Raw genomic sequence first — 24,568 nt, forward strand, 5'->3', positions numbered from 1 at the left:
TTCCTTACAAAGGAAATTACTGGTCATGAGTAGTCTATGCCTCACCTTTTTCCTTGACTACTCATCAAGTTCCCATATAGGTGGTTGTAATTGGATAATACAATGTTGCGTTTTACCTTGCCCATTTTTCTGACTTTTCTTTCCTGTACTCCTTCTTTAGAGAAATTTAAAGTCACTGGAGAAACCTTGTGATGCTCTTTTCCTTTAAGATCCCTGCCAGTGTTTAGTACTTCCAGACACAAGTGTTACTGATTGAGGAAAGTCTTGCAGCTGTTGTATCATTTTGAAATTGTGGAATGATCCCAAATAGTAGAAAGCAAGGAAAATTAATTGACATTAAACATACTTTGTGGAGGTGAGTTTAGAATGGTTGGTGTGGGCTAATGCTGGATTTTGGAGTTAATTTCAAATCTCTAGGGTCTAAGTAAGTAATGGGAAAAACTTTAATTTGTATCTCATTCATAATTTGTTATGTGGTGCAAGAGGAGTTTGGGCTCCTTACCCATTTGTATGAAACAGTAATAACAGTAGTAGTAGTAATAATTGTTAATATTTACTGAGTACTTAATATGTACTAGACTATGATAATTGCTGCACATGCATTATTTCATCTGATCCTGGTAACAGTGCATGCTATCGGGTAACTACTATATTATTCCCAATTTATAGAAGCAGCAGCTTAGTCTTACAGAGCGAAGTTAAGTCATTTGCCCAAGATCACATAGCTAGAAAGTGATCTATCTAGGATTTCAGTTCAGGACCCCCTTCCCAAAAGCCTGTGCTCTTAACCACCAGACATCCTGTTTCCTCTCCAAATGGCTAACAAATTGATGACATAAAAAATGACTGAAAGAGAAACTATATTGAGGTACTGTGCCAGGAACATTTAACTCCAGGAAGAGAGAGAGGCAAAGGAAAGTGATGGGAAGAGATTGAGAGGAAAAAGAGAGACTATTAATATTCCTGTAAATTTCTATTTGTAGGTTACTAGGTTTGATTTTTTTTAAGGGACATTGAATTATATAGATATTAAAATAAGGGTTTATAGATGCCCTTGGGTTTTTATTTACATATGTTGTTGTTGTGTGCTATCGAGTGGATTCCAACTCATAGTGATCCTATTAAGACAGAGTGGAACTGCTCCATAGGGTTTCCAAGGCTTTAATCTTTATGGAAGCAGACTACCACATCTTTCTCCAGTGGAGCTGCTGGTGTGTTCAAACTACTGACTTTTCGGTTAGCAGCTGAGCGCTTAACCACTGTGCCACCAGGGCTCCTTTTATTTACGTATAGACAAAGGTTAATATATTTGTTTAGGATATTTGTAACCTAGAATGCAGACATCTTAATACCAGATTGTCATTGCAGTTGTTACTATAAAATGATACTAATTGGATTTACAGGAAATGTTCAAGTTTGTATGTGAATTGCAATTAAAAGGATCTGCTTTGTGTTAATTTACCAATTAATTTGTTCAACAAATAATTATGGAATGCCTGCTATGAGTCAGGCACCGTGTCAAGTGCTGGGGATTAATTTAAAGACAAGTAAGATACAATTTGGGCCTCAGTGGTCTTACTACCTAGTATGTGGGAAAGTCAAACAGATAATTATAATAATAGTGGTAAGTGCCTTCATAGGGATGAGTAAACGCAGAATACTATGACAGCCCATGTTGTTGTCCTTGTAAGGTGCTGTTGAGTCGGTTCTGACTCCTAATGACCCTATGTACAACATAAAGAAACACTGCCTGGTCCTGTGCCATCCTCACAATGGTTGTTATGCTTGAGCCCATTGTTGCAGCCACTGTGTCATTCCATCTCGTTGAGGGTCTTCCTCTTTTTCACTGACCCTGTGCTTTACCAAGCCTGATGTCCTTCTCCAGGGAGTGTTCCCTCCTAGTAACATATCCAAAGTATGTGAGACGAAGTCTTGCTATCCTTGCTTCTAAGAAGCATTCTGCCTGTACGTCTTCCAAGACAGATTTGTTTGTTCTTTTGGCAGTCCATGGTATAGTCAGTATTCTTCGCCAACACCACAACTCGTGGCAGCCCATAGGAAGGGACTAATTTACTGCAGAGTTCAGGAATGGCGTAACAGAAGAGATGGCCTTCAAACTACCCTGAATGGTGAATAGGAGCTGCCATGATATACTGGTTGATTAACCATAAGTAAATCATTAGAAACACTGGGGGGAACCATTTTAAAAATACCAGTGCCTGGACCCTTGCGTAGAGATTCTAATTTATTTAGTCTTGTGCTAGAACCTAAGCATGAGTATTTTTAAAAAACCAGCTCGGTTATTCTAATGGACTGCCATGGTTGGGAACCAGTTAAATATCCTGTCAGACATTTCTCAAATGGTGATTACTGACAAGAACACTTTTTTATTTTTTTATTGTACTTTAGATGAAGGTTTACAGAACAAATAGTTTCTCATTAAACAGTACACATATTGTTTTATGACAATGGTTAACAACCCCACAACATGTCAACACTGTCCCTTCTCAACCTTGGGTTCCCTATTACCAGCTTTCCTGTCCCCTTCTGCCTTATAGCCCTTGTCCCTGGACTGTTGTGCCCCGTTAGTCTCGTTTTGTTTTATGGGGCTGTCTAATCTTTGGCTGAACGGTGAACCTTGGGAGTGACTTCATTACTGAGCTTAAAGGATGTCCAGGGGCCATACTCTTGGGGTTTCTCCAGTGTCTGTCAGGCTAGTAAGTCTGTTCTTTTTTCGTGAGTTAGAATTTTGTAGAACACTTTTTGATGTTGTTGGAGAGATGTTACTTCTGGGGAAGATTTGAGATAAATAAATAACTCAAAATTTAAAAGTCCAGATTTACAAATATAAGATGTCAGTCTTTCTACATTAAGATTAAACAACTTCTCCAAGTAAGACTAATCATTCTAGAAAACTGAAGAAAATATTAAGGTGGTTCTCATATCCCGTTAAAAAATATTAAGAGTACAAAATGGTTCTCAGGTACCTAATACTTAGAGTCCTGCCTAGAAATATTAATAATGAAACAGGTATAAACAGTAGCACATTTGGTCATGAACAGACACATAGTTACCAAATATGAAAGATTAGAATTATAAATGCCTGAAGGATTTTTCATTGGTTGGTGACTGGAAGAGAACAGATGAATGACAGAAGAGAGCTTTTTGCCTGATAGATGAGAATGGTTAGATAGAAGATTATGAATAATCAGTAAAGTGGGATGCTAATTGCTTATATTTACTTATAGGTTAGACCATACAAGACTTCATTTCTTTGAAGTATCTCTATGAAAAGGAAGACTAGGGTTGTGTTGTTATTTTTTTCTCTTTTGCTAAGTGGAGAAACAGGTTTAGAGTGCAACTAGTGACATTTAAATTAATGTTAACTAGAACCAGAAGGAAAGTTTCTGTGTGCTGTCTGAAAAGCTATATTAGAATAATAGGATATTAAAGTGCAAGATTTTTTTTTTAGAGTCTAGCCCCTTTTTATTTCATTTAGCTTGATTTTATTGTTGAGAAAACTATGATACAGCTCTGTTAAGTAAATTGCTTAAAGTAAAACAACTAAAGTCAGAACAGGACTAAATTTAAGGCCTTTTGACGCTTCCATCAGTGTCCTTTCTATCAGAGCACACTTTGTTGCCTTTATTTTTCAGAATTTTATTGTTCTTGAATTTTGAATATTCTAGTTTCTTTTTTCTTTTGCTTTTATTTTGTATTACAATTTGTCTCCTGAAGGTCAAGTAACCTGGTTTGGTTACGAAAGTCCTCGTAGCTTCTGGGACTATATCAGAGTGGCTTGCCGGAAAGTCTCACAGAATTGTATCTGCAGCATTGAAAATATGGAAAATGTCAATTCCTCTAGAGCCAAGGTAAGAAATTGATAAGAATATGCAATGTGTACAATCTAATCCTAAGCAGTTTTGACACAGATAGAAAATATTTGAGCTCTTTGCAATATAAAGTATTGCTGTTTTATTTTCATTGTTGGGCTTAAGCACCTCACCTGACCCTCATTGCATGTAGTTATTTAACAATACTCTTGAATTTTCACTGTTGCCTTATGAATACCAGGAAGCTATGAAGCTAGTCACTATGAATTTCCTTTTTAAGAAGCACAATAATATATTCCAGTTCTCTGAAGAGTCTACATTTCTTGAATTACATAAGCCAGTGGTTCTCAGACAGCATTCTGCAGAACTCTGGCATCTCCTTTATTTAGGTGATCAATGATATCAAAACTGTTTTCATGATAATACCAAAACATTATCTGCCTTTTTCACTGTGTTGACATTTGTAGTGCTAATGCAGAAGAAATCATGGATAAAATTGCTGGTATCTTGGCATGAGTAAAGGCAGTGGCATCAAACTATACTAGTAATCACTGAGTTGTTTCCCACCACACACAGTATTTAAGAAAAAGAAAAAGCTGTTTTCACTTAAGAATGTCTGTGATAGTGCAGTAAACATTATTAATTTTATTAAATCTCAACCCTTCCTTGAGTACTTGTCTTCTTAATATTCTGAATGACAGAATGAGAAGTATATATGTACATAAAGTGCTTCTGCTACATACGGAAGTATGATGGTTGTCTGGAGGAAAAGTACTCATGCAGTTGTTAGGGTTGTGAGTTGAACTAGCACTTTTTTTATGTAGCACTATTTTTACTTGAAAGAGCAATCTGCAAACGATAGTTTTTTTGACTTAGGCATTTGGCAGACATTGTCTCAAAAAAAAAAAAAAATAAGCGAACCTGTTATTTCATGGAAAACAGCTGATAGTATTTGTTGCCAGTAGTAAAATTAAAGCTTTCAAGTTGAAAATAGAATTTTAGAAAATTTATATCCATCACGGTAAGTTTGTTAAGCTTCCCAATTACTAACGGTTTTTGTGATAACAATGATGTTGATATTAACAAATGTATTTTTTTGTTGTTTTTTAATGAAATGTGTCAACATTTGGTAGACCTGCATAATTCAATGGAAAGATTTTTTCCAATGACCAATGCATAAAATTACAAAATCATGCACAGGTAAAAAATCCATTCAAAGTTCAGGATAGACCAATGGATTTAATATAACAGAGTGTGAAAAGTCCCTTGATATGGCTGTAGATCCAACTAACCTTTAAGAAATTACTACTTATTGAGTTTTTTCTTTTAATTTTTGTTGAAAATATACACAGCAAAAAATACACCAATTTAACAATTTTTATGTGTACAATTCAGTGACTGATTACATTCTTAGAGTTGTGCAGCCATTCTTACCTTCCTTTTCTGAAGTGTTCATACCCTTTAACATAAACTAATTGCCCCTTAAGTTTCATATCTAATCTTTAAAGTTGCTATTGTCAATTTGATCCCATTATACCTGTTGCCATTGAGTCGACTCCGACTCATAGTGACCCTGTATGACAGAGTAGAAATGACCCATAGGGTTTCCAAGCCTGTAATCTTTATGTAAGACTACCTTATCTTTTACCCTCAGATTGGCTGATAGATTCGAACCACTGATCTTTCAGTTAGCAGTTGAGCGCTTAACTACTGCGCCACCAGGGCTCCTATGATCCCGTATAGATAGTTCTTTAAAAGAGTACAGTGCTCAAGGCAGACATTCTTTACTAATTAATGTAGACTATTGTTGCTTTAAAGAAAACTTAAGGGGATAGAAACTTTTTTTTTCTTTTTTAAGGTTAAGATTAAAAGACCAGCTATAGTTTGAATAAATCAAGTCTATAAAAATAAAAAGTACCCCGTTTTAACTCAGTACTGAATTCACTCCTGAAGTTCACCCTTCAGCCAGAGGTTAGACAGGCCTGTAAAACAAATAATAACACACATAGTTCAACTATGTATAGGAGACTAAATGGGCACACCAGCCTAAAAGCAAAGAGGAGAAGGAAAGAAGGGACAGGAAAACTGGACAAATAGAAATGGGGTCGAGAGAGGAGAGTGTTGATACATCCTGGGGTTGGTAACCAATATCACAAAACAATTTGTGTATTAATTGAACAATGAGAAAGTAATTTCCTCTGTAAACTTTGCCCTAAAGCACAGTTAAAAAAAAAAAAGATTAACATTAAAAAAATAAGAAGTACCCCAGGTAGTACATAAATTTTATTTTTTTATTTTCAGATTAAAAGCAGGAAGGATTAACATGACAAGTTAGTAGTATAAACCCCTTCAGCAGAGGAGAGAATGTATTTATAGAACTAGCATATCCCTAAAATAAAAAAGGTAATTGAGAAGAAACATTAGAAATGTAGCATTTGGATCTGAGTAGACCTAAGAAACCCAAACCCTAGCTGACCACTTCTCTTAATGAGCCTCCTGAGACCAGCCCCTACGCAGCAAGAAGCCCAGCAGAGAGCGTTAATGTTTATTCTGTAAAGAACTGGGGTTGAGTATCAAAACACCACAGAACAATCATGTTCCAAGTCCTGCATTTATGTCTTTATTTTGTTCAGGCCTCAAACAAATTCCATTCCGTGGGGAAAGAGATATCTATGATTTCCCTGGTTATGCTCAGAAACATCTTCAGGAGAGGATTAACTCTGTATTTATTGCAGTGGGAAGAGGAAGGTACTTAATCTGCTCAGTAACCACACATGCCAAGTGTCAGGTTTGAAGGATTAAACACAGATAACTCAGATGGCAAGTTTATTGAGCCATAGGGCTGAGTCTTGAGTGACTATTAGCACTTTCTTCTATTAGCACTTTCATCTAGCCCTTACATGTGTCATGTATCAGAACAGATGCACCAAAATACCTAGTAAATAATGTATAATTTAGTTCACTGGGGTTGAAACATTTTCATTTTTGAAATCTATGTAAGGGGCTAGATTCTCTGATTACACTTTAAGGGCCATGCAGATGACATCTGAAACAACGGAAGACATATATGTACTATGTAGCAATGATTAATTCAGTATAGAAGCATTCTTTAAATTTAGTTGAGTTGATTTAATCAGGATTGTCTGTGTCCTAGTACCACTAAACCCCTTAAATTTGTTGTTTAGAAACTTGCCATCGTGGGAGATCTGACACGTAGTCTTTCTAGGGTAAGACCATGAACTGCAGGTCATTCCTTTCTTTGCTTAGCCTATGACTAGTTGAGCCTATTTTCCAAACCCTAAACATAGCTTAACAGTGAAAAAGAATATTTGAAATGAAGGTCATGTCTACAATTTTTCCATCTCAGGTATATTTGCAGCTATTCTTTCTACAATGTGTAGGGCTCTGGGGCACCCAGATTTCTACACATCAACTTACATAGGTTTTAAACTAGAATCAGTACTCTTAGAAAAATGACTTCATCTCAACAGGTACCAACTTATTTCAGTCTCCTGTGTACTCACCCATCTTCCCCAACTGCTCCTGGGCTAGTTACTTATTAGCATATGATCTCTGACAGAAACTACCCCTAACTGGGTCCTTAGTTACTACTGTTACTGACCTTGCAGATATTTCCATTGAGTTTTTTAGTATTCTAACTGGTTTTAAGCTCAAGAAGTCCTTTTTAATGTTTATTTTTCCCTTTTTATTTTCTTGGACCCAAAGTATAAATAAGCCCTACAGTGTTCTTCCTACCTCCCTGCATCTCTCTCTCTCTCTCTCTCTCTCTCTCTCTCTTTCTCTTTGTCTCTCTGTGTATATTACTGTTTCTTTGTTTTTAAGAGCAGTTCTTTTGCGTAGTTTTTGGCTAGATAAGGCTTTCTAGTATGTGGTTGCTTACCAAGAAAGAAATGCATTCTTTCTATTATTATATTTAACATTATAGGCCAATTTCTGAATATGCTAGTCACATCAACCATCCATATATACATTCATCTTTCTGTCCAGTATATTTTTATTGAGTTACCTATACCATACCACACTGTCAACGAAGTCCTTAATATGTTCTCATAACATATATGCCCAGTCTGTTCTAGAGACAATCTTTCTTGTTCTCCATCTTCTTGCTTACTTTTCCTCTTGTTCAGAAGTTGGCCTTGTCACTGCTCTGCCCCAGAAGCAGGCTGACCTAATTTCCTTCCATAAGAAACAGAGGAAGAGGGTGGTTTTAATCACGGATACACCAGAATTATCAAATACTAGAACTTTGCAATAAGAAATAGAATTGAGATGCGATTGTGATCATTTTCTGTTATTGACTCACAGATCATTATCTCCTCTCTTAACCTCCCACTTGAAATTTCCTATCCTCAGTTCTTTATTGTGATGGTCCAAAACTTGGAAGAATCTCAGAAATACTTAGGGAGCTTTAAAAATAAACATACAGTTTCCCAGGGAGAAACCAAAGAGATTCTCATTCTGCTCATTTGCCTTTTTGTCTTGCACACTATCCATTTTAAATACTAGCTTCAGATGAATATTCCTAAAATACTATTTTTAGCTTATCACTGCTTTTCTAGATTTATCACTGGTGGCTCCAATACTTAGTAGATATATATAACCTCTATCAAAGTATCTACCTTAATTCCATCCATTTATTCAGCAAATATGTATTGAGTGCCTACTATGTGCCAGAAATTATAAATACTGGGGATACAGTGGTGAAAACGATGGCAAAGAGTAAATGTTACGAATTTCATATTTGGTAATACAAGAAGAAAATAACTAACTGCATAATATAATCTCAGGGGTCATGAAAAAAATGCAGCAGGTTAAGAGACTAGAATATGATAGTTATGGTAGTGGAGGGCAACTTTTTAGATAGGGCGTTTAGCAGCTCTTCAAGAGGCTTCTGTGAGGAAATGATGTTCGAGTGGGGACTTGAACTAAGGAAAGATGTGTACATATATTGAGAAGAGTAAACAAGGTGTAGGGTCGAAAGAAATGAGGTCGTGATAAAGAGTTTGGATTTATTCTCAGTGTAGTGAGGAGCTACTTAAGGATTTCTTTCTTTTTCTCTCCCCTTCTTTCTTCTTCTTTTTTTTTTTTTTAAAGCAGCAGGGTACTTGTCATCTGATTTGTGTTTTAGGAAAAACAACTGGGTGCTGTATAGGGAATTTCACTGAAGGTAAGAGTGGAAAAAGAGGGTCGAGTTAGGAGAATATAATTAGAGTCTAAAAAAGATATGATCTTGGAGGTGAGAAATCAGTTTCTGCTTCCAAGAATAATAGAATAACTTGTATCAGAACAACCCTTCTGCCAAGGACAAGTATAAAATTTGGATAAAATACACAAAGTAACAATTTTAATGTATAGGAGAATAACCAAAGCATGAGAATTTGAGTGGGTAAAATCCTGGCAAGCACAATGATATGTGAAGCGAGCCCTGCATTCACCTTTGCTTTTAACCTGAGAGCATTTGCCTATTCATATCATAGGTACAGAGGCTAGGCAGAAAGTGGTGGGGGTGGGGAATGCTTGTTTTAGTTTCCCTGGGCTGCAGAAACAAAGGTGGAACTTGGAACTACCAGTGTAACCAGCGCTTGATTGAGAGAAGAGAACTGCAGACTAATGAGCCTGAAGTTGTTGTGGATATAATTTTCCTGTGAGGTGTTTGCCACCTCTTAGGCACCTCAAGCACAGAGCAAAATTCCCATAAAACAAGTAGAAAACATCAGATAGGAGGCTAAAATACTTAATCAAAGATTTCTCAGTCTTGTTCTGGAGAGACAGAAGTCAGAGTTCAGGGCCCAGCAAGTTGGAGAGGTCCTGTAAACATCTGAGATGCCAGAAAGTCTACACCATGGAAATAAGGGCAAGTCAGAAAAAGACCAGCCTAAAAGTGTTGCCCTTAAATAGTGCATGGTGATTCTCCAGTACTCTATCCACCGTCCAGAAGAAAAATAAATCCACTCTGGAAGAAGGTACCATCAGCAGAGGTGCTACAGATTTTCATACACAATGTTCAACATTCAATAAAAAATCACCAGCCATGCCAAGAAACAAGATCAAATGACAGAAATCAAGAGGACTAAAAAGGTAATGGAAACAGATTCATAAGAGATAGAGATAACGGACTTTTAAATAATTACGATGATAGGCTCAAGAAAACAGAAATAAAGATGGATATTACCAAAGAACTGGAATATATTTTTAAAAAAATCAAAAGAGAAAACTGAAGAATATACATTTATCAAACACACAGAGGACTTTTACAGAAATTGACCATTTGCTGAGCCATAATTCATTTTAATGCATTTCAGAGGATTGAAGTCACATAAAGTATATTCTCTAACCACAGTGGAATTAAGCTAGAATAGTAACAAAAAGATAACATGCAAATACTTATATGAGTCAAAATTGAGAAGTACACTTCTAAACAACTCATGGATGAAAGGAGAAATCACAATGGAAATTGAAAAATACTTGAAATTGATAATGAAAATGCATAAAAACTTGTACTTAGGGGAAAATTGGTAGGCTTAAATCAACTTTGTGTATTAAAAAAAACAAAGACTGAAAATCAGCAATCAAAGCTTTCATCCCAAGAAGCTACAAAGAAAGTAATAAATTAAACCCAAAGTGTACTTCTCAATTTTGACACATATAATGAGGAATGAAGGAAGTAATGAAAATAAGAGCAAAAATTCAAAAAAATTGAAAACAAATTAGCACTAGAAAAAATCAACAAAACCAAATGTTGATTTTTTTTAAATTAATAAAATTGATAAGACTATTCAAGAAGAAAAAAAGCGAGGTTATAAATTACCAATATCAGGAATGAACCCCATAGAACCTGCAGACATTAGAAATGCTTAAAGGATATTATGAATAACTTTGCACCCATAAATTTGAAAATTTAGATGAAATGAACAAATTATTTAAAAAAACATCACTTACCAAAACTAATACAAAAAAGAAACAGAATATCCTGATAGTCTAATAGATACTAAAGAAATTGAATCTGTAACCTAAAACTTTCCCCTTACAGGCCCATTTTTTAATTGGAGTTTTTTTTTTTCTGATCGATTTATAAGAATCGATAAAATATGACTATTTTAAAGATTAAAGTCTTTTGTCACATATATATTAATTCCAATATCTTTGCCCTTTCACGCGGTTAAATGATGACAGTTTATCCCCTGAAACAGGAGAGAACGTAGTGTGTATGGTTATTAACTAAGTTGTCAGTTTGGTGGTGGGAAAATGAGTTTTTTCTCTTCTAATTGCATTTACTTTTTGTTTTCTCCTAAAGTGGGGATGGTCCTGTAACCTTAGTCACACAGTTTTTAGGAAGATTAAATGTCTTAATATAGGTAAAGCTCTTAAAAATAGGGCCTGTTGTTGTGTGCTATCAAGTCGATTCTGACTCATAGAGCGACCCTACAGGACAGGGTAGAACTGCCGCATAGGGTTTCCTAGGCTATGATCTTTATGGGAGCAGATACCTAGCTCTTTTCTCCCCTGGAGCCGCTAGTGAGTTCAAACTGCTGACCTTTCAGTTAGCAGTCGAGCACTTAACGGTTGTATCACCAGGACTCCTAAACAGGCCTAACACATATTAATTACATTCTTAAGAAATGTTGACTGCTTTTACTTTTTTTTTTTTTTTAGAAGCCTTCAAGTGGTTTGTCATTATCCACTGATAAAATCTAAATTCCTTAGCATAAGTTTTCAGCTTTCCTACATCTTGGCCCCAGTAGCCTTTATAAATCTGTTTTAGTAAATGTTATTGGTTGAAAGAAAAGAAACCTGTTAAAATTAGCACAGTTTATTATCACAGTATAACAGAGAATTCTGCAGACATCAAGCACAGGAAACTAAGTGCAGGTCAGTTCTGCATAGATTGAAACTAATAAATCAGGAAGCAGGACTTTCCCCACAGTTCTTATCTAGCAACAGCACAGTCTCCTGTGTATAATTTTTTCTACAGAGCAGCTTTCCGTTTCTGTAGTAGTGGACGTGTGCCATTTTGGATTCAAGCAGGTACTGTCATCTGACTAGTCTCTGTCTTTTAGATGAAATTTCAAGAAAGAATCTTGGGATGTTGCTGGCCAGCCAGTGGCTTGCCTCTTCTTTTTTCTGTTCTAATCAGCCACAGCCAATTGTAAGTTCTCCTAAGCTTACCGCTTTAGCAGCAACAATGGGCTGAGCACAGGGTAAGCTAAAAAGGAAAGTTAAGGTAGGTAGGCAAATTAACATGCCACCTACACTCATAATTCTTTTGCTTCCCAAGCAGGACTTCTGTTTCTAGCCTGACGAGTTTTACCACTGCATAGATTGACCCCTCCTATTCAGGAGTTTGGTGAATTAAGTATAGCTGTAAACTTTTCTAAAGGATGCTTTATTTCTTTACTTGTAGTTGGCCATCATATATATATATATATATATATAAGCATCATCTTTATTCTCAAATACCATTACACTGTTTCAGATTTCTATATATTCAGTATTTATGGATTTTTGGGAGATTTGTGAAAGTATTGTGTGAAAATAAAAGTACAGTCCCCAGGTTATGAACATCTGGTTATTACTGACAGCTCATACTTGCCCTGTAATGTTATATAAATTTGCCCTCACTTTGAAATGATTGAACAAACCCTGACTTGCAACAAATTCTTCATCACAACCCAGGCTTCCAAGTCTTCTCTTGTACTAAAGTAAGGATAAATCAGAACCATATGCACTTGTTGTGACTGAGCTACAAATTCTTAAAGACACAGTTAGGACGGATCTTGTTCGTAACCTGGGAGCTGCTTGTAATTGAATTAGAATTATTGCTATAAATATGATCTCTTATATTCTTTCATTCTAAGTAAAAAGTCCAGGGAAAATGCTTTGAATTATAAAAAATTGGCTGATTAACCCCAACTACTGAATAATGTTACCCCATTTCATTAAAATTAAATTATTCATATTTAATCAGAATTGTCTGTTTCTATGATTTTGTGCTAGAATATGCTGACTTGCCTTGTTTTATATTTCTGCCTTAAATATTTGGTAACAGTTTTTAGAATTGCCTTTGGGTACCAAATTCAGTAACTCAAGATTTGGATATATGACAAATCATGAAATTTAGGATTCATTGTTATGTAAAACCTCCTTCTGGAAGGATACTACGGGAAATTCTCTTAAGTGGTGTTAGAGTGATTATTTTTATTAACTAGAACGGGCTCTGTTCTCATGTTTTATTAGAGGACTCATTTTAATTATTGTTTTATTTTGGGCTGCACATAATTTGATTCAAAAGAAGTCTCTAGCTTAAGTAACCCAATGTTAGTGGTTCTGTTCCTTTAGAGGATAGAAACTTAATCTGACATACTATACCCTCCACCATCAGAGGAACAAAACATATACTCTATATAATTGAAATTTACCTATTCTTATCTTCTAAAATTTTTTTTTTAGTGTTTATCAAATGTATATTTTGAATGAGTTGTTTTTTACATTTAAAATTGTTTAGCTTCTTGATGGCACAAGGGGCATAATTTTTTAACTTTTAATTTTTTTTTCATATTTGATTCTTCTTCTTTTTAGGGTAGAGCCTGGATCAGAGTAGCACTCATGGAAAAACATTTATCTGAATACATCTCTACAGCTCTGAGGGACTTCAAAACAACCAGGTTTAAAAATCCTTTTGATTTCTAATATATATATGAAAGAGTAATATAAAGACCTAGAAATAAGAGTAGAATGAAGAGGTTAATTAGTTTCTAAAATCCTCAACTATTTTATTTTCTCCTTTTCTTATTGCTCAAATAAATCCACTCTCTTCACAGGAAAATGTAATTTGTTAATTAAATATATTTCTACCTTGGATTATCTTCTCAGGTTTCGTATTATTCCTCGAATTTCCTTTTTCTGGATCGTCTCTGATTCTCACTTTTCAACACTTGAAGTTTCTTTCTCTCCGTAGATATTTTCCTGACCAATTTGAAGGAAGATTTAACTATAAAATTCCTATAGTATCCTTATCACACCACAATGTTTACTTCTTTGCTTGTAAAGAATATAAATGAGTCATTCACTTCTGTAATTCATATATATATATATATATATATATATATATATATATATATAAAATTGACTTTTTAGGGCAGTTTGTATCAATGTTGTTTTACTGAGATTGCGTAGATTAAGGAAAGACCTATTGTTCTATATTTTTTATGATGATAGAGATAAGTTATATTAGGACAGCAGTCATTCCTACTAAGCTCTGTTCTACTGATCTATGTTTGTTGCTGTGGTTAAAGAAATCACTTCTTTCCATATCAAAGGTATTTGTAAATGAAAAAATTTAATATCAGTACCTTAGACATGTACTGTCCAATACAGTAGCCACTAAGCTACATGCTACTATATAAATTAACATTAATTAAGATTAAATAATATTAAAAATTCAGTTGCTTGGTCATTGTAGCCACATTTCAGGTGCTCAGTAGTCATGTGTAGCTAATGACTACTAAATTGGACAGTGCAGATATATATAAAGCATTTTCTTCACTGCAGAAAGTTGTATTGGACAAGTGCTGCCTTAGACACTTCTAAATTAGAATACTTATTTCTACCTAATTATTTCTGTTTGTAAAATACAAGTAAAGAGTGACAACTTAAACCAGTTTTGAAAGAGAAAATTAGACACAAAGAAATAATATACCTGCAATCTTAACTTTCACATCCTGATGCAGTGTTTGACATTCTAGATTGTTAGATAATCTAGGCATTTACCATGATACGTTCTTCTCTTAGCTAAGTAGCTGGTACAAATTAGGATGTCTTTACTTAGAGGCCTATATTTTTTTCTTTTTTTTTTTAGGTAATATAGTGATAAACTTTTTCATTTGGAAAATACAAAGAAAAAAATAATTTACTATCATTATAAATGTGACAAGGATAGAAAAACTTTTAGCTAAAAAAGTATTGCATAAAGTAAACCTGATACGTACTTATTGAAGTCTTTTATTTTTGAAAGAGCAGAAATTTATTTTCTCAGACTTTTGGAGGCTACAGTCACTCATTTTAGGGGAAGGCTCTGGCAACATATTAATTTTGGGATATTTCTAAAGATAAACTCTGAAATGATGATAAACTCTTATTAGACATTTGAAATGAACCTTATTAATATGGGACATTTGTTTCTGTTATTTATCATTACTAGTAAGTTTATGAATGATACTAAGTATTGAGGATACTAAGGCTTTGAAAACTTAAAAAATAGAGCATAATATCAGAATCTAGTAGATAAAACCTAAAAATTCTAAGTTAATGAAATCAAAACCATGTTTACACAATAATTTTCTCCTGTGTAATAATAACATTGCATCAGAGTTATGATAGCCTTTTCTAAAAAGAAATGGAAGCGTTAATAATCTGTTTAAGTTGCTAGAGTTATTTCTTAGTTTAAAGCATTGGATGGGGTAGAATCATTCGTGAATATTTTAGAATGAGTAGTTTAAGTATTTAAAGGGAGATTCTTTTATCCTTGTTCTTAGGTGTTAAGCTATCGTTTTTGATACAAAGGAAATGATTCAACTCTAACACAGTACATGAAGTAAAACTGTTCTTGTAACAGTACATGAACTTGCACTATTCAACAAGAGAAATGTGTTTAAATGTGAATATAATGGCTCTGTTATTCCCAGGAAAGAAAATAAGTAGTGAGTTATTTCAGAAGTTATCTTAGAAGTTAACTAAAAAATATAGTTGTGAAAAAACATGAAAGTAATTGCTTTTTTTTTTCTGAAATCAAACTAAAGAAACTTCTTGGTTATAAATAAATTTGATTGAACACCGCTAGTGAAAATAAATATATTTAAAAGAAGATTAGGCTGGCAAAATACAAGCAAGTTATTGGAAGTATAGTTGTACCTTACCTTTTCTCTGGATTCCCCTGGAGCTAAATGCTTGTAGAAAGATGAGAAATGAATTCTGGTCTTTTAGGAATCTTGAGAGTATCTGAATCAAGTGGATTTCTTCTTGTTCTGCTCTTCACAGAAAAAGAGTAATAGTAATCTTTATAATGGTGACAGAAGTTTTTACCCAGTGTAGGAGGAGGAGCTACATGAGTCAAGGCAGGCAAGCTTGAAAGCACTAATCAGTGAAAATCCAAGGATAAGATTGGGTGAGGGAGGTGGGGTGGGGGGGAGAGGAAGCATAAATAAAATAAATCTTATTCTTGGAGTATATGATTCCAAACTATAAGACAAATTTATGTGATCCTTTGCTAAGTGGAGGATGTCATGGTAAGCAATTGTGGAAAAGAAAAAAAAGTTTAAGAGTTTCATGGTTTAGGAATTGGGTGTTATTGGAAAATAGAGTTGAAAAGTCGGCAGAATGATTAGAATCTAAGCTTTAAAAATTAGGGAATTGTTTTGGTGGGTTACTGAGAAGACCTGCAAATAAAGAAGTAAGGTAGAAGCAGCTGCATTACTTTGCTCTAAGTTGTCTTTTCTCCCTGCCTACAGACTGAGAAATAATTAGAAAGGCTAAGGTAAAAAATAAAAATGTAATATTTGAAACAAGATTGAAAGTGTTCTGTTAAGAATTTGAAGTAACAAATATGGAACAAATGACAGTTTTAAATTAGAGACAAAATTAACTGGTTTGTGGAAAGCAGTTTATTACTTTGCAATTACACCACATATGCTTGATTTATAATAATGAAATTTGTGTTCAGATGAAATGTTAATTTTCTGGATCCTGTAGGGTCACTATGAGTTGGAATCGACTCGATGGCAATGGGCTTGTTTTTTTTTTGTTTTTTTGTTTTTTTTAATATAGTAGGAGTGGAGCCTTGGTGGCACAGTGGTTGAAAACTCGACTGCTAACCAAAAGGGTCGGCAGTTCAAATCCACCAGCTGCTCCTTGGAAACCCTATGGGACAGTTCTACTCTGTCATATAGGGTCACTATGAGTCAAAATTGACTCGACGGTGATGTGTTTTGTTTTGTTTTCTGGTATAGTAGGAGTAAGAGGATTATGTGCATTCCCACCTAAAACATTGAAATGGTTTCTATTACACTTAGCCAGCAGGCTCTGCAGTTGTATTTCCTGGAGTCAAATCCTGGTGTCACTACTTTCTAGCTGTGAAATCTTGGACAAGTTTACTTAATCTTCTGTGGCATGATATGTGGTACTAAAGTTAAAGAAGATAATACATGTAAAGCACTTTGTAACTATGCCTGCCACTCAATAAATGTTCACTATTATTATTAATGCTATATGGCCTCCAATGCCTTATCTGATCCTGTGAGCTTAAGGTCTCAGTTTTAAACACTTGAGATCTTTCCTGATGACTACCTTGAAAGTTGAGTTCTCCTTCAGTTTTTCTCTACCTTAAAAACCTATTTATTTTATCATAATCTGAAATTATTTTGTTCTTTTCTTTGTTGTTTGTTCTTCCCCCAGGCCATTAAGTTCTATAAAGGCAGGGACCATGTCTAGCTCGTTCACCATTTTAGTTGTACTGCCTAGCACATTTCTTGCCACGTAGTAGAAATTTATTATATATTTGTTGATATGAGTCTCAAATTATTACAAAGACCTTTAGAGATTTACTTTTTGGTCACTTTTTTTTTCTTATTTAATTTGGCTTTCAATAGAATGTAACATTTATAATTCTTTAATCTGTTTTGCATGTCATGAAGGGGAATAAATGTTTCTTATATAGAAACTAAATTGGAGAAGAGGCAATATATATGTTGGGGTAGCAAGAATATTGATAATGAAATGTCTTTGGCTTATAAAATAAGCTTTCTTATATTTTAATATTACACTTCCAGTGTGTAGAACAATTTCTAGACTTTCAAAACAGGAAAATTTGAAGTATGATATTGTCCAATAATAACTAAATCTATACTGGTTGTATACTTTGTATCCTATCCTATTTCTTACTTACATACCTGAAAGGCCTTAAAATGGTCTTTATAGAATGAACACTATGGATAGCATTATAGGGACATATTTCAATTAGAGTTTAACTATATGTGATAAAAGAAATGGTGGATTAATTACTCTTGTATCAAAACCAAAACACCCATTGCCATCCTGTCAGTTCCGACTCATAATTTTATAGTTACTTAAATAACATAATTAGGAATAATCCTAATAAAAAATGGAGGCTTTTCTTCCAAAAAAGGAGCTGTGGTGGCGCAGTGGTTAAGCGCTTTAGTGCTTAACCACCAGCCACTCCTTGGGAGAAAGATGTACAGTCTGCTTCCACAAAGATTGCAGCCTTGGACCCTATGGGGCAGTTCTGCCTTGCCCTATAGGGTCACTGTGAGTCCGAATTCACTATGGCAATGCGTTCGGTTTTTGGTTTGGTTTCTTCCAAATCGCAGTAGTATTAAATAATTTTTCACAATTTTTGTTTGCTTCTAAAATACAAAACTATACTTAAAGACATTTTAAGTCTAATATACAAATCTTTAAGTGGAAGTTCTGTGTATTTTTTTTACCTTGGTACTTTCAGTATTTGCAATACATTGTTGTAGTTCAGCATACTGTTTTGGTTCGATTCTTAAAAATATTTTCTTTAGAACAAAAAATATTTTTTTTTAAATAAAGGGAGTTATTTTTTGGTGTGTACCTTACTGTTATTGGATTAGTAGATAATCTCAGGCTTTACTCTCAGCTCATTTGTTGCCAAAAGATAACCTTGGTTATATAAGCAAACATTAGTGCTTCAATTTTACTATGAGGGAAAATTAGGAGGTTGAAAGTTTGCAATATTTTGGAGTCTTTGAAAGTGTTGATAACGCAAGCCAGTAAAAATTATTGATATGGTAGTTTGATTTAGAGAATAAAAAATTAATTTTTCCAAACAGCTTCTACGTCTTTTAAACACATGAATGGCTTTGGTCTTTGATACTGAATGATTAAAATATGGTCATTTTCAGATACCTTCAGTTCATTTTTCTCCTTAATACTGAATTAGATTATTTTTACAATATATGATCTGAAACCTAGACGTGCATTTTCTGAAAAATGCTTTTTTCCTTAACCAGAATAATGAAAAAATTCAGCATATAATGGCTAATTCTCCTAACTACTTCTTCCTTTTCCCTTTGTCTTCTCCTCTCCTCTGTTGCAATGAAGATTGTTGTATTATTAGACGTATGCAATAGCATGCTTGAGGTATGGTATTCATTTGAGTGAAATTATTGATTTCACATATAAAGCAAGCATTTACTTATAATTGATTAGCTTAAAAAAATCATTAGTTAAATGAAAGCAAAAAAACTTATTAATATAATATACACACACACATAAAAGACTTTGAAAGTATCTCTAAAATCAGTTTTTTGGTTTGTTTGTTCTTAATATTTTTCACCAGTACGTAATATGATGTTGATGTTAGGAAACAAGCAAAGATAGTTTTGATCTGACTCTTGTAATGTACTTTTAAACCATGGTGGGCTCAAGATGGAGAATAAAAATACTTTTTTAAAAAAAATGTAGGGAAATACTAGGAATATCGGATGGTTCCCAGAATTCTTTTTTAAAGCAGAGGGCCCAGAGAATTTGATGATTTAGAATCATTGGAAACATAGTTCTTCTGGGAGTAAATAAAATATTCTGTCAACAGCCAATTTAGATTTTAGGTCAGGGACAAAATCTCAGATACATGGATGTGTCTAATATCTTTACCTTTTAATAGAACACCTCAATAGATTATGTAGAAAATCTTTCCATTTATTTTACTAATTCTTTTTGAGTTGGAAGTTTTAGTTCTTCCCCTTTTATGTAAATCAGTAAAAACAATTTCCACTGCCCCTAGTTTTGAAAATACACCAGTATAAATGACTCTGAATTTATCATCCTTGAAGTTGCATTGATATTACATCACTATTAGGGAAGAATGCTAGGCACAGTGGGCTCATTAGGAGTCACTTTGAGGATTCTTTTTAAGAGAGGTGGAAGCATTTGGAGAGAGTGAGGTTTGTTATTGTGGCAATGGTTTTTCCCAAATATCTGTATGATTTGAGTGATCCAAGGATGTTTTTTAAGAAATTAAATAAAATTCAGCCCTTCCTACAGTAGTTTGGGCTCTAAGTAATTACTGTAGCTCAAATTTCAGTCTGTTTTGGATATTTATTTTTTAGGAGATTTTATGAAGATGGAGCAATTGTCTTGGGTGAGGAAGCAAATATGCTTGCTGGCATGCTGCTTGGACTCAATGCTATTGATTTCAGGTACTTAATCTATTCAAGTGCACTCAGTTTTTAAATAATTCTGTCTCATAATCGTCTCTATTTATGCTTTTTCTTTTTTTGTCTAAGTAAACCACATAGTTGTATATTGATATTTGATTCATGTTGTTCTCTTTCAAATGACATCAGTTAGATTTCTAAAGGGTTTGCTGTCTCAGAATAGACTATCACAAACTTCAGGAATTAACCGATAGGCTTGCTTTCTAGCTTGGGTAAAATGAAAACTTATACCAAATCTGCCCAAGCAGAAATATTTTGTACCCTAATAGCACTGAAAAAACATTTTGGATCTTATCTTTTAGTATTTTTCAGCTACTGCTTTGAAATGAAAAGAAATAGATTAAAGTAGATTCAGAGCTTCAAAGATTCTCATTATCTCAGGTGTTGAGATATAGAAGATCCTGGCAAGATATCTTAGGTATCTTATGATTCTTACGTTATCTATGGATCTAGAATATCAAATAATATTGTTCACATTTTCTTTTGTTTTCTACAAGTGGAGTTGACTCCAGACTAAGATTACACATTCTAAAAATGGACAATATAAGTTTGTTTTTTTTTTAAAATTTATAGAAGCATCCTTTTGTATTTCTTTAATTGACAACAGACTTTACATTATACTAAAATAAAAGATCTGTCTATTAAAAGAACTGAAACAAAAGAATGATGGAAATACTAGATGTACCTTGAAACAATATCATTTGAAAATTCAAGAATATTAACAAAATATAAGGCTTACATGAAAATTTACTTGTAGGACTTGAATTTAAAAATAATGCTGCCTATTTTCACTGAGAGTACCTTTTCTAGTAAATAGCTTTCTTTTCAAAGTAGTTGTCCTTTCATGAGTATAACTTTTCTCTCTTTAAGATTTAATAAACTCTTATTAGGCTAATTAGCTTGCATTTTAGGGTGAATATGATAGATGTAGTAGAAAGAGTGTCTTTCTGATCCCTCTGAGGATGTTAACTTTTTACATGGTATGTTTCTGACTCCGTCTGAATTCCTTACAGATTTTTTTTTCTTTTTTGTAAATAAATATATGATCTTGGTCACCAGAAAACAAACAAACAAACAGAAACCCCACTGGGATAAGAGTAGTAACCATTGGCTTAGTGTAACCTATTGAAACTGTATAATCACCTGCAAGCATTTGTCTTGAAGACACATCAGTAACATTTCTGTAAGTGAAGGAAAGCCCATACAGACCAAAGAAACTAGAAGCTGAAAGTTCATAGTTGTTTTTCCTTTGAAATATCAATCTATATCTTATGAATATTCCTGTGTTTATGTTCCTAGAAGATGTACGTTTTTAAAAAACAATTCTAATCATAAAACTAAAAACCTTTTCTTTTATTGTTCTATTGGATGTATCATCATACAAAACAAAGATTACTGATTAGGGGACCAGGAGATTTAAAGTTCCTTTACTAGCTTTCCAGACTCACCGTATGACTTTGGGCAAATTACTTAACATTTGGCCTGTTGCTGTGGCCTCAAAAAGGACTGACTATATATAGGTTAGGGGATTTTAAACATCCTGTTTAGGTGTAGAGCCTAGACCTTTTAGCTGTTCAGACGATAAGTCTCTCCTAGTTTTCTTATCAGTCAAATCTTTAGTGGATATTCATTGTCTCCTGAGAATTTGTCTAAATGTGAAGAACATATCTTCATTTGAAAATTCTCTAGGGACTTTTTAAAAGTCCAATAAAGACCAAGATAATATTAAATAAAGAGATGACGTTTGAACGTATTTATCAGTAAATTTTATTTTTTCTTGATATATTTATATAACAGTGCATTAACTTGTAAAATGCTTTGTCATTGGTATTGAAGGTAGACTGTCTTTATTGAGGTGTTTATTTGTCACATGTAACAATTAAATTGCAAACAGAAAATTAACCTGCAATTTGATAAAACAAATGCCTGTAACAGGAGTTTATCACAGCTACATTTTATTTTAAAATCTTTGTTTTAATATGGAATATTTATTGTCTATTAGCTTCTGCCTAAAAGGAGAGGGATTGGATGGCAACTTCCCTGCTGTAATAGACTATACACCATATTTGAAGTTTACCCAAAGGTATTTGACATTTTAAAATATGTTATTGAGATCTTAATTTATAATCAAATGACTTGTTTTTGTGCAATTTTTCATCTGATTGAAATTACTTTTTATAAAACATTTATTTCAGTACCAGTTATTGTTGGACTTTTAGGGTACATTTAGTTATTCACTCATATGTAGTACTGCATTTAATATCCTTCTAACTATATCTTTTGACATGGAACCATGATTATTTCCTTAAGTTAAAATTCTAGCAATGGAGTTTTTGGGATAAAAAGCATACATATTATTAAAGTTTTTAACATACACCGTCAAATTGCCCTCCAGAGAATTCATAACAAATTTAGTTTCTATCACCAGTACATGAGACCACCTGTTTCTCAGCCATGCTAACCAAGAATTAAAAATGTGGCTAATTGTATAAGTGAAAAATGAGATCCTATTGTTATTTTAATTTGCATTTATTTGATTGCTGGTAAAGTTCATAAGCTTTTTTTATGTTTATTGACCATCAGTCTTTTTCTTTTTAAATGGAGGTTTATCTTTGTGAAACTAAAATATGAAATATGTAAATAGAAAAAACCCTGGTGTCCCAACAGTTAAGCACTCAGCTGTTAACTGAAAGGTTGGTGGTTCGAACCCATCCAGCAGCTCTGCAAGAGGAAGACCTGGTGATCTGTTTCAGTAAAGATTGCAGCCAAGAAAATCCTAGTGTCACATAGGGTCACTATGAGTTGAGAAGCGACTCGAAGGTACCTAACAACTGAACTAAAATAAATAATTTATCAAGCAGGTTTCTTTGACAGAGAGATATTTAGAAGTATAATTTTTGATTTTTAAATATTTTTAGGGCTCTTTGTTATTGTTTTGTTGTTGCTGTGGTTAGACATGTGGTCTACATAAAAACAGTTCCTTGAAGTTTGTTGAGAAATGACCTAGAATAGGCCAGTTTTCCAATAATTAGGTTTTTTGTTCATAGATTATGCTTGTTACTGGTATTGTTTTAATATTCTGTATCCTTTTTTAATTTTTATCTGCTTGATCTTTTAAGTTACTGAGATGATATATTAAATTCTGTTTGATTTGTCAGTTTTTCCTCGTGCTTTTTTCATTTTTGCTTTATATATTTTAAACTTACATCATTAGATACACGTAAGTTTAGAATTCTTAAAAGTTTCCTAAAGTACTGAATTTTTTTGTTTTTTTTAATCAGTATGTAGTAACCATCAGTATACTTTTTATTTATTTGTTTTTTTAAAGTCTATTTTGTTTGATATTACTAGAATACCACTAGGTTTTTTTTGTTAGTATTTTTCTAGTATAGTTTTATCTTTTTTTCCATGATTCATCTAATGTAACATGCCTTCCATTGTAAATGCATTTCAATTAAGAAACATTAAAATGTGAAAAAAATTGATGACAGCAATTGTAAGCTATACCCTGATTTAAGAAATGTTAATATGTGAAAAAATGTACACCAGGAATTTCTGAAACAGTGCTTTTAACCTTTCTGTGTCCTTATGTTTTTAAGTGTGTTGTTTTAAAATAGTACATATCTAGATTTCTAAACCTCTGTTTTAATAGGCTTTGTCTTTTAAATAAGGAGCCCTGGTGGTGCAGTGGTTAAGTGCTTGGCTCCTAACCAAAAGGTCAACAGTTTGCACCTACTAGCCACTCCACGGAAGAAAGATTTGGTAACCTGCTTCCGTAAAGATTACAGCCTTGGAAACCCTATGGGGCAGTTCTACTCTGTCCTGCAGAGTCACTATGTTGGAATCAACTCGATGGCAGTGGGTTTGTCTTTTAAACGAGATGCTTAGTCAATTTTTGGTATATTTGGATTGATATCTGCTCTGGGGCCCTGGTGGTGCAGTGGTTAAGGCTGCTCCTTGGAAACCCTCTGGGGCAGTTCTCTGTTCTATAGGGTCGCTATGAGTCGGAATTGACTTGACGGCAAGCGGTTTTGTTTTGTTTTTTGGTATTTTTTGCTTTCTAACTGTCCTGCTTTTTTGCATTTTTGTTTTTTGGGCTTTTTTGCACCCTGTCTTCTTTCTTCCCTCTTCTGGATTTATTTCCTTTTCCTCCCATTTTATTCCTCTACTAGTGTAGAAGTTACACACTATACTTCTTTTACCGATACCCCATTGATTTTAATATGCATATTTAAAATTTAACACAATCCAAAGTTAGTATCTTTACCATCCACCCAAACAAATGAGAGCTAACATTCCTTTAACTCTAGTCATTTTCTTCCTGACGTATATGCTGTTGCTATCCAAAATTCTAGGTCTGACATTATTTAAAATTCTACAAAGTAGGCACCATTGTTACTATTTCAAACTCTCAATATTTGTTTAATGTTTACCTGTAAGTTTACCATTTTACTTGCTTACTTT

The 24,568-nt window shown here is 33.7% G+C and overlaps 1 protein-coding gene across 2 annotated transcripts in view; it reads left to right on the forward strand.

Annotated features, from left to right (window-relative positions):
* Window positions 1-24,568, forward strand: part of RUNDC3B (RUN domain containing 3B) — a 159,092-nt gene that overhangs the window by 47,418 nt on the left and 87,106 nt on the right. For both annotated transcript variants that reach the window (XM_004381494.2, XM_004381495.2), the window contains exons 3-6: window positions 3,739-3,872; window positions 13,431-13,516; window positions 19,997-20,086; window positions 22,107-22,187. In XM_004381494.2, the coding sequence (XP_004381551.1) occupies window positions 3,739-3,872; window positions 13,431-13,516; window positions 19,997-20,086; window positions 22,107-22,187 (391 nt within the window). The remainder of the gene's footprint in view (window positions 1-3,738; window positions 3,873-13,430; window positions 13,517-19,996; window positions 20,087-22,106; window positions 22,188-24,568) is intronic.

Source organism: Trichechus manatus, unplaced genomic scaffold (genome assembly GCF_000243295.1).
Source record: "Trichechus manatus latirostris isolate Lorelei unplaced genomic scaffold, TriManLat1.0 scaffold00085, whole genome shotgun sequence".
In the NCBI taxonomy this organism is placed as follows: Eukaryota; Metazoa; Chordata; class Mammalia; order Sirenia; family Trichechidae; genus Trichechus; species Trichechus manatus.